Raw genomic sequence first — 16,678 nt, 5'->3', positions numbered from 1 at the left:
CCTCATTCCGTGGTATCTTCCTTTAGTGGTGTTTTTTCTCCCTTTTTTTGTTTTGTTTTGTTTTGACTTTACCTTGTGATGCTTTGGTGTATGTATACATGGTATCTATCTCCTTCAACATTTATCAAGTCTTTATGACAAAATCATTCAAAATCCTTTCTAACTTTTTGCAATGTACATTCTGCTCCCTATCTTTTGGTTTTCAGTGGTTTTATTGACATATTTCTTTTATTTACATATTTCCTGTGACTGGTACATGATAGAGTGCATAGGTGTAGGGACAAACAAAAGGCTTCCCTTTGCCCTCTGAAGATTCACAGGGGTGAACTGACAATAGACAGATTATATGGGAGAATAAACAAATATATTAATGTGCTCAGGGGAAAAATTAGACGTATACAAAGTGTATTTTTACAAAGTGTAGATTTTCCTTTCAGAGGAAAGGGCAGAAAATTGAAACTTAAATACCCTTTCATAGGGCATAGGGCGAAAAGTGGGGATATAGGCAATTTTTAGAGGAATAACAACTGATTTTTAAGGGGATTCAAAGGATAGCCCAGTTTTAAGGGGAATTCATTGGAGAACATACAGAAGCCTTGGATATAGTTGGTTTGGCTTGCAGAACAGACAGTGGTTTTTAAATGATGACCTTTGGAATCTGAAGTGACCAAGACAGAGGACATTGGTATGTGAAAAAAGTCTGTCCAGGTATATTGACAGACTGCAGTCCCCTGAGACTGTTTAGTGTTTTCTGGTTAACAAAATTTCAGAGGATGAAGATTGAAGATGACTCTATTTCTCCTTTGGAAGATCTGATCACATAATGCTGCTCCTTGGACTGGGATAGAGAGAAACAAGGGGAGGTGATGGGGACCTTGATTCTGAGATGGATTCTGAGGCTTCTCAGCATGTCCATAGAGTGTGTGTATGTGAAATATATATATGGGTTTGAACTCAGGAGCCCTTTACCAATGAGCTAAATCCCCAGTCCTTTGTTAGACAGGGTCTTACTAAGTTGCTAAGGCTGTCCTTGAACTTGCAACCCTCCTGCCTCAGCCTACCAAGTTACTGAGACTATAGGTGGGTACCACTGTGCCTGCATGGGATATCATTTTCTGAGCCCCAACATATGAGGTTTTGGAACCCTATTTGGGGTCCAGTAGCACTACATATGATAGTAGTCCTGGTTAAAGCACCTCATTTTTTTTTTTTTTTGTAGTAGAAATTGAACTCAAGGGTGTTCAACCACAGAAACACATTGCCAGCACTTTTAATTTGAGACAGGGTCTCACTAAGTTGCTTACAGCCTTACTAAGTTGCCAAGGCTCACTTTGAACCTCCCTGTGGTCCTCCTGTGCTGGGATTAAAGTTGTGAACCGCCAGGCCTGGCCTAAATCACCTCATTTAACACAAGCTAGCATTTATGAGCCCCTAAACCAGCCACTAGGCAGCAGGCAGAAACCAGACTTCTGGGTTGTGGTATGACTTAGTTATAGAGCACTTGCCTAGCATGTGCAAGGCCCACAAGTTCCATACCCAGCAAAATTGACTTCTGCCTTATGGAAATGGATGCGTTCATTCAGACACCTAGCATCTATTGATTGTGCTGATGTTTATCAAGAACTGTATGTGTGTTTCAAAATCTGTGCTCAGGAATTCTCTCTTTTTTGGTGGGGGTGGGGGGGGTATTGTGGATCGAACTCAGGGCTATTGAACCACTGAGCCACATCCCCAGCTCTGTTTTTGTATTTTATTTAGAGACAGGGTTTCACTGAGTTGCTTAGGGCCTCACCATTGCTGAGGCTGGTTTGAACTCAGGATCCTCCTCCTTTGCCTCCCAAACTGGGATTACAGGTGTGTGCCACTGTGCTGGCTAGTAATTCTCTTTTGTTTATTGTTGATTTACATTTTGGATATGGGGGTCTTACTATGTCACCCAGATAGGCCTCAAACTCCTGGGCTCAAGTACCCCTCTTGCCTCAGCCTCCCGAGTAACTAGAACTACAGGTGCCAGCCACCATGTCCAGCTACATTTAATACTTGAAAATATTTTCCCTACTTTGTAGAGTTGTTTTATCCTATCTTAGAAAAGTGAAGACATAATTTTGCCCATGGGCACACAGCTGGTGAGAGGCCAACCTCTTCTCAGCCTGGATCTGCCCAGTTTTGGGGAGCCTTGTTCTCAAGTATAAGGCTTAACCCACACATCAGGAAAAGTCAGTTTATTTTCACTGGAAACTCAAGAGTGCAGAGAAAATATTCCTGTGCTCTGAGTGAGCTGTCCTTATATGTGTGGTGTCAGCATGGAATTAATGTAAGTGAAAGAACCAAGTGGATGCTTCATGAGCCTTTTCATAGCCCTTAACCTGCCTGTGTGTGGGGATGGAATGGTAAATCTAAGATTCTTTCCTTTGCTTCCTCAGCGTATTTATTATCTATCCCTGGAATTCTACATGGGCCGTACATTGCAGAACACGATGGTGAACCTGGGCCTTCAGAATGCGTGTGATGAAGCTATTTATCAGGTATGGGGCCCTTGTGTCTGGGCTTCTGGTTGGCCTCTGTGGCCCTTGAAGTCCCAGAGGTGAGCACAGATATTATGATTGGCCACAATCTGGGAATGGGCAAATGTGTTCTACCCTACTGGAGGGATATGGGTTGGATATGGGTTCTCAAGAGGAGAAGGGGATGATAATACATGGAGTGCAAGGACTGGGTTGAATTGTGCAGTACTTCTCACTCTCATCCCAGGGGCATGTTTAGAACATGGGAAAAGTGATTGGTATTGCCCATTTCTGCTTGCTTTATTAACTTGGTAACCCAGATCTGATCCTCCACATATACCCCGAAGATAACCTCCTAGTTAAAAAGTTGGTCTTCTTGATGGAAGAAAGCCTGGAGTGGCTCACATTATTGAAATAGGGGGGAAAAAATAGGTGACAAAATATACTTACATAAGCTCTAAAATAAATTGAAAGTAATGTTTTAGAGTCATAACAAAAATAATGATAATTATAATAAAAACTACTTTCTACTTTAAAAAATTTTTAATCAGAATAAAAACTGTTTTTCCTTAATGGCACCTCATTAACATTGAGTCCCTCTGGGCTTAACCCTTTCACAGGTCATTTGTCATCTTAGAGCAGAGCTATGATAGGTTTCAGCTCTGTCTTCCTAGTCTGTCTCCTTTTCCTGCCATCTCCTGGTACACAGGTCTCCAGTGGAGAAGTTCTAGGGTGTGACCCCATAGCTTCCTTTCCCTTGGCATGTATATGGGAAGGTTTTCAGTGAGGGGTCCTCCCTACCAGCCCCCTGCTCCTGCTTTTGCTCTTGTTGGGTTTGAGTGGAAGGAACTTGTGGAGCTTGTTTGGGGATATAAGTCCAACAAGGTTATAAGGTGATACCCTGCTGGGAACCCCTTCTTAGTGCCTGAGGTTATTTAATATAGTGCTTAGTTGAGTTGACACATGGAGCAAAAATTTTATTTTCTGCCTGTAATCCCAGAGGCTTGGGAGGCTGAGTCAGGAGGATCATGAGTTTAAAGCCAGCCTCAGCAAAAATGAGGCGCTAAGCAACTCAGTGAGACCCTGTCTCTAAATAAAATACAAAAAATCAGGCTGGGAATGTGGCTCAGTAGTTGTGTGCCCCTGAGTTCAATAACTGATACAAAAAAAAAAAAAAAAAAAAATTCCAGACTGGATATAGCCCAGTTGGTAGATTGTAGAGGGCTTGCCTTGAGTGCGCAAGGCCATGGGTTCAATCTCTAGCACCATGAAAAAAAAAAAAATTATTTCTAGGTCTCCAGTGGAGAAGTTCTAGGGTGTGACCCCACAGATTCCTTTCCCTTGGCATGTGTATGGGAAGGTTTTCAGGATAGAAGTTACCCTGGCAGATGACCTGACATTTAAGTTTACCGAATAGTCACTTTAGAATGTGTCTGTAAGGAGCATAGAACATAGTATCTTAGTCATACCTTCTGTGGATTTTACAGTTGTATGAAGTGTTTTAGTTTTTGAAACTTTTAAAAATACTTTTTAGATAAAGATTTTAGAAACTATGGCATAAATATGCAATAATCTTCTGTTGGAAAGGTTTTTGTGGTGACTAGACCTTCATGGCTCCCAGTCCACATTTGCTGAGTGCTTCAAGTTTTAATATGGGTGCCAGATGCTTTGAGTGGGAGGAAACAATGACACAGGGCTTTAACAGGCCTCTTCCCCAAGGGCCTCCCTATTTAGAGTGAAGTATTAGAAAAAAATGAACCAATGCATCATACAGGGCTGGAGAGTTTAGGGAGCAATTTATTCTCAAAACTAGTACTTCAAAAGAAGCAGCTCTCTCTTGATTAAGTTTATTAAAATTGTTTTAACTATAGGAAATTGTAAATATATATAAAAATTGAGTAACTGTTACAGTAAACTTTTCCACATACCTATTACATGGCTTCACCAGTCATCAGCTCCAGCTTATGGCCAGTCATGCTTTACTTATATCCTTGTACTCCCAGATAATTTAAACCAACATCAAAAAGCATCATATTTTAATAGGTATCTCTAAAAGATAGGGACTCTGTTTTTAAAACAGTTGTACCATTGTGATCCCTAAAATATTAATAATAATAATAACCCTTTAATATCATCAGTTTTTCAGGCAGTACATAAATTTCTTATAATAATTTAGATGCATTTGGCTTATATCTCTTAAACTTCTCATAATTTATATGCATTTCCTTTTTTTTATTTTCTAAATTTTTTGCCTATTTATTTACAGATAAATCTGTAAGAACTAGGTTTATCTTACAGTTTCTACACTCTGCATTTGACTGATTGTTTCCTTATCTTGTGTGTGTGCTTTGTCCAAAGATGTCTGCTCTCACTGTTTCCTAACATTGTACTGGAAATTCTAGTGAGGGTATTTTTATAAGAAAATGAAACAAAGCATCCATCTTAAAAAGAAAGAAGCAGAAAATGAAACAAAGCATCCGTCTTAAAAAGAAAGAAGCAAAACCTCTGTTTGCAGATGACATGAAGTAGAAAATCCTAAGGAATCCATTAAACAAGCATTAGAATTAGTGAGTGAGATTAGCATAGTTGCAGGATATAGTATTTGTCTATAAAAATTAACAGTATTTTTATGCAGCAGCAATGAATAATGCAAAATGACACAATTCCAATTTAGCATCAAAAAGAATAAAATACTTAGGTGTAAATTTAGCAAAAGCAAAAACAAAACATAACACCTGTATTCTGAGAACAAATAGAGTTAAAAGAAATTAAGGATGACTTAATGGGAAGACATCTCATGTTAACAGCTTGGAAGAATTAATATTGTCAAGATGGCAATACTCCCCAAATTCAGCACTATCCCTATTCCAACTCCAGTTGACTTCTGTGACTGAGAAGCTGATCCTAAAATCTAGATGGAATTGAAAGGGACCAGGAATAGTCAACACAATGTTGAAAAAGAAAAACAATTTTTTTTCAACAATAATGTTGAAAAACAACAACTCACACTTCCCAATAAAGCAAAGGTCATTGAGATTGTATGGTATGGCAATCAGGTTAGACATACAGACCAACAGAATTGGTTGGAGAGTATAGAAATAAACCCCCACATTATGTTAAACTTTTTTTTCCCATTAAAAAAAATTTGTGGTAAAATGAATATAACCTTAAATTCACCTTCTGAGCCATTTTTAAATGTGCAGTTGAGTGGCATTAAGCACATTCACATTGTTATACAACTATCACCAGGACCCATCTCCAGAACCTTTTCTTTTTCCTAAATTGAAACTCTGTTCCTATTAAAGAACTTTCTATTCCCATCTCCCTAGATCCTGGAAACTACCATTCTGCTTTCTGTTTCTGTGAATTTGACCTTTTGTGACTGGCTTATTCATTTAGCAAAATGTCCTGAAGGAACCAGGTGTGGTGGCACACAGCTCGAGGCAGGAGGATCCCAAGTTCAAAGCCAGCCTTAGCAACTCAGTGAGAACCTGTCTCTAAATAAAATACAAAATGGAGCTGGAGATGTGGCTCAGTGGTTGAGTGCCCCTGAGTTGAATCCCAATACTTAAAAACAAAAAATGTCCTGAAGGCTCATCCATGGAACCTTGATAATGTTATGCTAAATTGAAAGAAACCAGCCACAAAATGCCACATATTGGATGTTTGCTTTTAAATGTCCCCAGTAGGCAATTTCACAGAGACAGAAAGTAGATAAGCAAAGTTTCTTTGAATTCTTCTGCCTCAGCCTCTCAAATAGCTGGGATTGTGGACATGCTCCACTGTGCCCAGTTTGTTATTTTTTAATGAATTTGTGTGTGTGTGTGTGTATGTGTGTATTTGTGTGTGTATGTGTGTATACACACATGCTGTATATGTATATATACATATTCATATGTAACACTTTAACATTTTTCTTCATTTTAATTTTTAATTTGATAAATAATAAATAATTAATTTGATAGATATAATTCATATAAGCAAAAAACTTTTTGGATTCCCCCTAAGTCCAAAAAATTTCAAAATTATTGATCCAGATAATATTAATAATTTGTGAATTTTATACATAATAAAGCCACATTAATAGAATATTTATCATATATCATAATGCCATAATTGAGAGGCTTGAAATCTACATTTTGGAGTTTTTTTTTTAGTACTAAGGATTGAACCCTTGATGCTATACTATTGAGTTACACATCGCCAGCCCTTTAAAAAAAATTTTTTTTTTTTTTTGTTGTAGATGGACACAATATCTTTATTTATTTATTTATTTTTTAATGTGGTGTTGAGGATTGAATCCCGTGCCTCATGCTTAGGAGGCAAGCACTGAACCATTGAGCTACAACCCCAGCCCCAGCCCTTTTTTTAATTTTTAATTTTGAGACAGACTTTATGTTGTGGAGGCTTGAACTCTACCTCTGAACTATATCAACAGTTCTTTTGTTTTTTATTTTGAGATAGGGTCTCACTGTATTGCTGAGGCTGGTCTTGAATTTGCATCTTCCTTCCTTAGCCTCTGAAGTCACTGGGATTATTATAGGCGTGTGCCACAATGCCTGGTTTCTAGAATGGTTTTAAGACACTTTAAGTAGTTGGGACCCTGCTGTTTTTTCTCTGATTTTTAACATGCCATATCTTTTTCACTAGATTGTTTGAATATGAGGAAAGTACTTTTAGGTTTTGGCTTTAAGAAAAACATCATATAAATATTTGATCATGTTTGAAATTAGGGAATTGTTAAAATTGGTTTCAAGCCATATTCAGTGCCATGTGCCTATAATCCCAGTTATTTAAGAGGCTGAGGCAGGATTGCTTGAGTCTAGAGGTCAGCCTGGGTAACATGGCAAAATCCTGTCTCAAAACAAAACAAAACAGCAACAAAAATCCTGCCCACAGGGGCTCAGGTTGTAGCTCAGTGGCTGAGCACTCGCCTCACATGCGTGAGGCACTGGGTTCGATCCTCAGCACCACATACAAAAATAAATAAATAAAACAAAGATATTGTGTCCATCTACAACTAAAAAATAAAAATAAAAATAAAAATGAAAATTCTGCCCACAAATCATTCATTTCATATTTAGGCAGCATATAATCTGTTCACCATAAATAGGTTAACAATCTGGCAATAAATCTTTTGCTATTAAACCATGTCTAATTTTAACTTTTGTTAGCAGTTTTTGAAATACCTGAAGACTTTTCATTTCTCTGCATTGATTTAAAATTTAATTTTAATTTGTTATTTTTAAGTCTGAAAGAATGGGATAAACAGAGGATTTGAATATTTTTCAATCTTTGTTTGAGAGATAATATTAAATAGTATTAAAATGTTACCCCTGTTTTCATTTGCAGTTGGGGTTGGACTTGGAAGAACTAGAGGAAATAGAAGAGGATGCAGGCCTTGGGAACGGGGGCCTGGGGCGGCTGGCAGGTAACTGCTCTGTTTAGGAACAGGACTAGGGACAGTTGGAGGGCAACCTGTACTTGTTCCTAGTCCATTGGCCAAGATCAGAGTAGACCAGGTCAGATGTTCTCTTGACACTGATTTGTCAGGATATATCAGCCTCCCTCAGAGTGGATGGGTGATCTATTTTTCAGATTAAAATCTTTATCTTGGGCTGGGGATGTGGCTCAAGCGGTAGCGCGCCCGTCTGGCGCGGTCCGGGTTCGATCCTCAGCACCACATACAAACAAAGATGTTGTGTCTGCTGAAAACTAAGAAATAAAATATTAAAAAAAACAAAAAACAAAACAAAAAAAAAATTAAATAAAATCTTTATCTCTCAGTAAAAAAAAAAAAAGGAAAAAGTATATTTTCTGTCCCGCAGAGACACTTCACAATTATGAAGACTAAAGTAGCTAGCACTGGGTAAGCTGGTTCCCAGTACCAAAAGTACTTGGGAGCAGGACAGAGGGATGGAAATGTGGTATGCATGTCACTCCTCTTACACTGAGCAGCTGTAGCTTTAATACACAAAACAGATGGCCCTGACATCATAGAGATATGCCTTTGTGGCATATTGCTCCCTCTGGCTACTGTATTTGAGAATATATACAGTGTTGTTCTTTTCTTTTTAATTCTTTTTGCTAGCCTTTCTGGACAGAGGGAGCTAGGTAAAGAACATGGAAGTAGGAATAGTGGTTTTGTGGTAGTGTATGGATGCGAGTTGGAGGGTGGCCTGGCCTTGAGCCACTTCAGTCCCGCCTTGGGAACTTTTCATTTTGTAAACTAAGTGTGCACACTAAAATGTATCTGTGTGGGTGTGTTTGCATTTTAAATGTTAACTTAAATTTTTCAAAAATTCTAAATTAAACATGTTTTTCTCAAAAAAAAAAAAAAATAGATGGATCTATATAAAGAAAAAATTTGCCTTCCTGTCCCCAACCTACATATGTACCTTCTATACTCCTCTCAAATGCAGTGAGCTCAGGCCAAGCACATCTTGCTGTTGCTGACTTCACTCCCAGGAGACCATCCCCAGGCCAGGAGAGCAAGCCTCTTGGCACCCTGAATGTGAGGGTGTGTGCCTGGGCTTTTTCTGCCAGGGAGCTGAGCTGTAGGGTTTTAACCATTTAATTCCCATTAACCCCCGTGACATTTGATTGGTCATTGCTAGATTCCTACTTTTTCCTTCTTCAGATACTTTTCCTTGCCTCTTGCCCCTGTGTATTCTGGACCTGGGATGCCTCTACCTCTGGCCTGGTGTGAACAACCTGTTATCTGTACACGTCCTTCCCAGCGGGGCAGACTCAGGCAGTACCAAACTCCTTGTGGCTTGATCTGGTTTATTTCTGTCCTGTAAGAATGAGTCCCAGCACAAGAGTCCAGCTCATAGGTTTGTGGATATTATAGATCTGCCTCCCTAGCAGAGCATCTGACACTCTGACGTGTTTGATAAATTGGACATCTATTTTGTTTGCCAGTGTTCTATGTGGGGGACCTCCCTCTCTCTGTCCCTTCCTTCCTTTTATTGCAGTGCTAGGAATTGAACCCAGGGCTATTGTGTGCACATGTGAGGTGAGTGCTGCTTTACCAATGAGCACACCCCCAGCCTTCTTAGTCCAGAAGTTTACTAGGCCTGCCTCCTGAATCTTTATTCAAACCATTGTTTTTGTTATGTTTATCTTTCAAGAAGTTTTGATTGGAACAAGAGCTCAGTTTGGTGACATGGCTGCTTCTTAGAAGGCAGCATCCCCCAGAAGGGTGCTCTGATGGCATGTTGGAGCTTGGATATTGAAGTGTTGTGGGCCATGAAATGTACATCACTGGACCCATTTCTGTGTTTACTTCACCAGCATGTAGGGAGAAGTTTGTGATTGTCCCTGCTATCAAAACTACATGGATTTAAAGTAGAATGTGCAGAAAGGTGGGGAGGCCTCATGAATAAGTGAAGATGTCTGAGAGAGAGAGTTGGTAGCAAGGGGACTTTGTGTTTAGAGAAGTATCAGGCTTCACCATGATCTCTGTGGGATTCTTTACTTTTCACCCGCTCCCTTCTCCTACACCCACACATTGGTATTTCCTTGGTATGGCCCCAGGTTCCATGGAGGAGGGGAATTCTAGTATACCTGAATTTCATGAAACCTGAGCTGGCTTGATCACCTCCCACTCCTTATCTGACTATGGGCTAGCCACATCCTACTGGGCTTTGGTGCACAGCAGCTTCCATTTTGCAGATGGTCTGATCTGTAATTGGATTTTTCAGCCTGTTTCCTTGATTCAATGGCTACTCTGGGCCTGGCAGCATACGGCTATGGAATCCGCTATGAATTTGGGATTTTTAACCAGAAGATTGTCAATGGCTGGCAGGTAGGTGACATTGGTCTTTTCACTGGTTTCCAATTCTTGTTCATATGTGGAAGTAAGCGGGTACATTTTCAGTGTAAATTTTTTTTGGTCTTCGCTCCCTGGAGAGACTTCAGGTCAGGCCTCTGCAAAGTGCAGTGGGAAGATAGCCAGCTGCATAGTGTCATACGTTCTCTGGTACCTGGTGGCCCTGGCCAGTTTGGCCCCTTTGTGAGCCCTTGCAAATGGCTCCTATGTGGTGAAAGGGAAGTCATGTGGGGCAGGACACAGAATCCCACCTGGAACTTACAAGGAGATGCCAGACAGGGCCACCTGCAACTGGGGGTTAGGATGTCATAGGCTGCATGCTATTTTCCCCAGCGGTGCCCAAACATGGGGCAGAAGGTAGTACTCTCAGAATTCATCCTGATAGGCATTCTCATGTGATTAGTGGAGATGTGTACTAATGTCTGTAACTTACCTTGAAGCACATCCAAAAATGTATGAATTAATGGATGAAGTTGCAATAAATCAGTTATAGCAGAATATTGAAAATTACAGTGCTTAGATGGTGGGTGTGTAGGTATTCACCATTAAATCTTTTAACAGTTTGAGGGGCTAGAGGTATGGCTTAGTGGTAGAGTGTTTGCAAAGCCCTGGTGTCAATCCCTAGCACCAAAATGAAATTTTTTTTCAGTTACTTAATACTTCAGAATTCATTCACCTGGCCGGGCACAGTGGTGCATGCCTCTAATCCCAGAAACTTGGGAGGCCTAGGCAGGAGGATTGCAAATTTGAGGCCAGCCTCATCAACTTGGTGAGGGCCTAAGCAACTTAGCTAGACCCCGTCTCAAAAAGGGTTGGAGATGTATGTAGCTCAGTGGTAAAGTGTCCCAGTACCAAAAAAAAAAAAAAAAAAAATCACTGGTGTGCCAGATTAATTTATCCCATGACTTATAAGCAGAATACATTTCATAGAGTGGTAGGAAAAGCAACTCCTACCAAATTGAAGGGCCAAGTAGTGGGGCTACTTTTAATCTTATTGATGGGAATTTTCTTGCATAGTTGTACTGGTCATGGTGCCATTGGGCGCAGTTTTTGGAAGATAAGCTGCTTTGAGGAAGGCCTAGTATAGAAGTGGATCTCAGGCCTTTCCACTACAAGCCTTTCAGGGTGACAGCTCAGCCCTTGGTACCTGTGGATTTGTGATATAATATACTTTCCTTTTTCATGGTTTAATTTTTAAAGCAGTAAATTTTTGGTGATTTCTTTTCTTCTTGTTTTTTTTATAATAACAGCTTTTTGAGATATAAAATAGATTGTGTGTGAGTGTGTGTTACTGGGGATTGATTCCAGGACCTCATACATGCTAGACAAGTGCTATACCACTGAGCTACATTCCCATGTTTTTATTTTATTTTGAGGCAGGGTTTCACTTTGTTGCTCAGACTGGCCCTTTTGCCTCAGCCTACCTAGTAGCTGGCATTACAGCTGTGCCACCATGTCTTAGATACTGTAATGTGTGTTTGGGTTTTTTTGGTGGTACTGGAGTTTTAACCCAGGGGGCTGTACCACGAGCTACATTCCCAGCCTATTTTATTTTTTATTTTAAGACAGGGTTTTGCTAAGTTGCAGAGGTTGGCCTTGAACTTGTGATCTTCGTGCTTCAGTCTCTCGAGCATCTGGGATTACAGGGATGAACCACTGCACCTGGCCATATGGTAGTTTTTAGTATATTCAGAGTTGGGTAACCAGCACCACTGTTCATCTCCAGAACATTTTCATCACCCCAAAATGAGATCCTGCACTTATTTATAGTCACACCCAGTACCTGACAACTACTAATCTACTTTCTGTCTTGATGGATTGCCTGTTCTGGACATTCCCTGTAAGTGGAGCCATACAATATGTGGTCTTTTGTGACTGATTTCTTCCACTTCTGTCATTATTTTCAAGGTTTGACCATATTGTAACGTGTCGATACTTCATTCAGGTTCTTAATGTCTTTTTTATCTGGATTTTTTTTTTTTCAGATTTTATATGAGTTTGTTACTTTAAGCAATGCAACATGTTTATTTTTAAGTGTGTGGGCTTGATAGGAATTAGATAATCTTTATTTATAAATTGGCCATGGTTGTGTTTCAGTGTTGGGTACTGTGAGATCTCAGCAATATAGTGTGCCCAGGCTGAGCACAGGGCTTCCTAGCAGTAGCCGGCTTGCCCACCTTTGAGAATGCCCCTCTCCATTGCTCCTCTAGGTTGAAGAGGCCGATGACTGGCTGCGCTATGGCAACCCCTGGGAGAAAGCCCGACCTGAGTATATGCTTCCAGTGCACTTCTATGGGAGAGTGGAGCACACCCCCGAGGGTGTGAAGTGGCTAGACACGCAGGTATCAGGACCCAAAGCTCCCAAGGGAATAAGCTGCTGCTTAATGAAGGTGGCGACCCCACAGTTTGTTGTCGTTACCCTGATTTCATTTTAGGAGTGGAGGCTTGTGCTGGACTTATGGTAAAAGTTTGGGGAGGTTTTAGTCTCCTCATCTTTTTACACTTTGACAGAAACTTTCTGTAGGGTGGAAAATGCTGCATGCAGCAAAGAGAGCCACTCTTGTAGCTTAGCAAGAATGTGTTGGGGCTGAGGCCACCAGCCAGAGTGTTCTTTCCTCTCTGCCAGACAGCACTTCACTAACTCCTGTTGCTTAATGGCAATTAGAAACTTATCCTGATGGGGATTAGGGCATTGACCCCCTGGGCTGATGCGGATAGGTCCCTATCCACATTTTTGTGGAGCACTGGCTATCTGCCCCACCTGCTGGTACCATGTGTGGTCACAGTTCTCAGTGGTTTTGAAGCCATCATCTCTCTCTCTGTGTGGGAGATGTCCCTCCAGGAAAAGGGGAGGCCAAAGAAGGCGGGGAGGTCTCTTGCTGACTCAGCCCTGAGCATGTCTTCCATGTGGTCAGGTGGTGCTCGCCATGCCCTACGACACCCCGGTGCCCGGCTACAAGAACAACACTGTCAACACCATGAGGCTCTGGTCTGCCAAGGCGCCCAATGACTTCAAGCTGCAAGATTGTATGTCCTGGCCAGTAGCCACCCTGATCTCTTGTCTCTATTTTGATGGATTGTCCCAAATGCTCATGCCTTTATCACTGCCATCCCTCTCTGCTGTGGAAGCTGCACAGCCCCTTCGGTCTCTGAAACATAACTGAGTGCACCTGAACCCCTTGCAGCTTCCTTGTGAGAATAGTGAAGGGTGGATTTCATACCAGGACCTAGTCAGCTGGGGTCATGGTCTTTCAGACTACATGTTCTTAGGAAAAGAGACATGTGCAGTGTTGATGTGCAGTGGGTATGGGGTGCTGTGGGAGGAGGCTTTTCATTCTTTGGGGCAGGGGTGAGCATCTCTGGGGGCTTCCTGCTAAGGTCACACTTCCTCAACCTTCTCCAGTAAGCAGCTGAGCAACTACAGTGCTCGCACTTGACAAAACCCTGCCCTGCAGGGGACTGAGAGAGGCACACACTGATGGAGCTCTGTCTTTTTTTTAGTCAATGTGGGGGACTATGTGGAGGCTGTTCTGGACAGGAACTTGGCTGAGAACATCTCCAGGGTCCTGTATCCTAATGACAATGTGAGTATCCTAATGACTAATGTGTGTGACCTCTGTTGGATAGACTTCTTAAATGCAGATAAATGAGCTGAAGGCTGGACCCTCCAGCATATCCTGTTGCTAAACTTAGATAAGCTTGTGAGGTGAGGCTGTGTATGTGGCCATCAGTATCCCACCTATCTCTGGTACGTGCCCAGATGAGTCATCTGAGGAAAGGGTGGGGTCAGGTGTCCTCTGTACAGTCCAATAAGTCCAGACAAGACCACTGCATTGTTCCTTTGCCCTGATTCACTTAAAAGAAGCCTTCCAGAGGCTTTTCAACTCTCTCTTATCTATACTCCTATGAAACACACTTAATGAGGTCTGGGTGGACTCCTTGCGATACAGACACCAGGCCAGCTGGTGTCTACTCTTCTAGTGTGTGACGTAGCTCCCCAAGGGTTAGATGGTCCATATTTCCCCTGGGGACAGCAGCACCTATTTTGCAGAGGTACCTGACACTTGATAGGGTCTTAGCACATGCCCTTCATGTGTTAGATGGTGGTCACAACCGGATTCTTTGCTGCCACCTGAATGTAGCATAATGGCTTATTGTTGTCAATGTTGTCAGGCAAGAGTCCTTGAGGGGATGTAGCTCTGTGGTAGAACATGCGCTTAGCATATACAAGACCCAAGGTTGATTCCTCAGCATCAAAACAGTCAATGAAATTTACCTATCTTGGGACTGGGGATGTGGCTCAAGTGGTAGCGCGCTGGCCTGGCATGCGTGAGGCACTGGGTTCAATCCTCAGCACCACATAAAAATAAATAAAGATATTATGTCCACCTAAAACAAAAAAATAAATATTAAAAAAAAAAAGAAATTTACCTATCTTAGTTGGTCATACATTTTCTTTCTTTTTTTCTTTTTCAGTACTGGGGGCTGAACTTAGGGCCACCCTCCCACTGAGCTACATCTCTAACCCTTTTGTTTTTTATTTTGAGACAGGGCCTTGCCAAGTTGTCAAGGCAGGCCTTAAACTTGCAATCCTCTTGCCTCAGCCTCCTGAGTTACTGGGATTATAGGCCTCTGCCCTTGTGCCTGGCTGGTCTTGCCTTTTTTTAAATGAATGTTTTATTTTATTAAAGCAATCTGTGTGCACAGTAGCAAAGGCATTGGTACAGAAAAGGCTTGTAATCCTGTTCAGCCCGCCGACTTGGCCCCCATGAGACTTTAAGGACTTCTGAAATGTCAAGTGCAGAGTGTTTCTTAATGCATATATGTTGGAACTGTGGTTTCTGAAAGCTCTGGCATTCCTCACAAATTGGCCCTTTTGCTATTGATGGAATGGACATTTTGTGTCCTGGTATGTGTTGCATAGTTGTGTGACCCTATGCTGACTGCCCTTCAAGCCCTCCCTGTTTGAAGGTGAACATGTTGGCCTGGGTGTCAGACAGGTAGGCTATTTGAGACATTTGCCTATGCCCTTGAGCTGGACCTTGTGGCCTGGGTTTCTGTGGGGATAAGTGTTGCCCCAGGATTTGGGGGCAAGTGGGATATGCAGGACACCTCCCAGCCTGGCACCCTCTAGCCTGTCCTGATCCCACTGGCTGTGGTTGGCCTCATGATGGTGAGTGGCAGATGCACAGCAGCCCTGTGTTGTTAGTTCTTTGAGGGGAAGGAGCTCCGCCTGAAGCAGGAGTACTTTGTGGTGGCTGCCACCCTGCAGGACATCATTCGCCGCTTTAAGTCATCCAAGTTTGGCTGCCGGGATCCAGTGAGAACCTCTTTTGAGACCTTCCCAGACAAGGTTTGTGATCTATGGGATGAGAACTTAATGCCAGGACAGGAGGTTCTCAGGCTCTTGAAGTTTCTTCCTCTTGTCCTTGGAGGGGGCTGGAGCAGATTGGTAGTGTTAGGGTCTCATCATCCTCGATCCAGGGCTGCACTGGGCATTGTTAGGAGTTGAAGAGGGAAGGACACCAAAAGGCTCCTATGGCAGGCCAAGGGCAGCTGTTTTAAACAGCAGTGTCATAGCCTAGTGAAGAGAAATTCCTTGTGGGAGGCAGGCCACAGGCCCTGCAGCTCCTTCCACACCTGCCCCAGTGTACAGCTGTCTGCAGGGCACTGCTGGCCTCAGAGCTTCAATGTCCCCTGGCTTTTTCTGAGGCCTCTTTGGGTTCAAACTCTAGGGGTGGGTTGCTGGGCGGGCACCTTCACTCCCTGGGCTGTACTTAACTGACCAGTGTAGGCACACTTACGTGACAAGGCACCCTAATGACACTCCTCATGGGAACTGCAGGTGGCCATCCAGCTGAATGACACCCACCCGGCCCTCTCCATTCCTGAACTCATGCGGATCCTGGTGGACGTGGAAAAGGTGGACTGGGACAAAGTGAGTGTCTCATGAGAAGAAGGGAAGATGGTATCCTCCCCAGACCAGGGCTTGGGGTGATAGCAACCTGTAAAAACCGAATGTGGGATGACAGTGTCCTCCCCAGACCAGAACAGGAGTGAGTGTCCTCTGTAGAGCTCTAGACTGTGCCATCTATGGCATTAAACGGCTGAGCTAGTCCTGGGAAGTGGGGGCTCTCTTCTCAGCCTCAGGGGACTTTGGGACATCACCTGTGAGAACACCAGGGTTGTGGGAAAGGGTCTGGTTCCAGGATATGGATATTTTTTTGGGACGGGGACAGAACAAACGAGGACAGGATTCTAACACTTTTTAGGGCTTCTTATAGGAGTTTTCTCATCTTGAAGTTTGGCAAAAAAAAAAAAAAAAAAAATTAAAAAAAAA

At 42.3% G+C, this 16,678-nt stretch overlaps 1 protein-coding gene across 1 annotated transcript in view; it reads left to right on the top strand.

Moving 5' to 3' along the window:
- Nucleotides 1–16,678, top strand: part of Pygb (glycogen phosphorylase B) — a 48,236-nt gene that overhangs the window by 15,245 nt on the left and 16,313 nt on the right. Inside the window, exons 3-10 of the mRNA XM_048790150.1 lie at nucleotides 2,424–2,525; nucleotides 7,857–7,935; nucleotides 10,211–10,314; nucleotides 12,549–12,680; nucleotides 13,254–13,365; nucleotides 13,840–13,922; nucleotides 15,548–15,691; nucleotides 16,184–16,276. Coding sequence (XP_048646107.1) covers nucleotides 2,424–2,525; nucleotides 7,857–7,935; nucleotides 10,211–10,314; nucleotides 12,549–12,680; nucleotides 13,254–13,365; nucleotides 13,840–13,922; nucleotides 15,548–15,691; nucleotides 16,184–16,276 — 849 coding nt within the window. The remainder of the gene's footprint in view (nucleotides 1–2,423; nucleotides 2,526–7,856; nucleotides 7,936–10,210; nucleotides 10,315–12,548; nucleotides 12,681–13,253; nucleotides 13,366–13,839; nucleotides 13,923–15,547; nucleotides 15,692–16,183; nucleotides 16,277–16,678) is intronic.

Source organism: Marmota marmota, unplaced genomic scaffold, assembly GCF_001458135.2.
Source record: "Marmota marmota marmota unplaced genomic scaffold, marMar, whole genome shotgun sequence".
In the NCBI taxonomy this organism is placed as follows: Eukaryota; Metazoa; Chordata; class Mammalia; order Rodentia; family Sciuridae; genus Marmota; species Marmota marmota.
The sequence above is the reverse complement of the archived record's forward strand: the minus strand, read 5'-3'. Positions and strand labels throughout refer to the sequence as shown.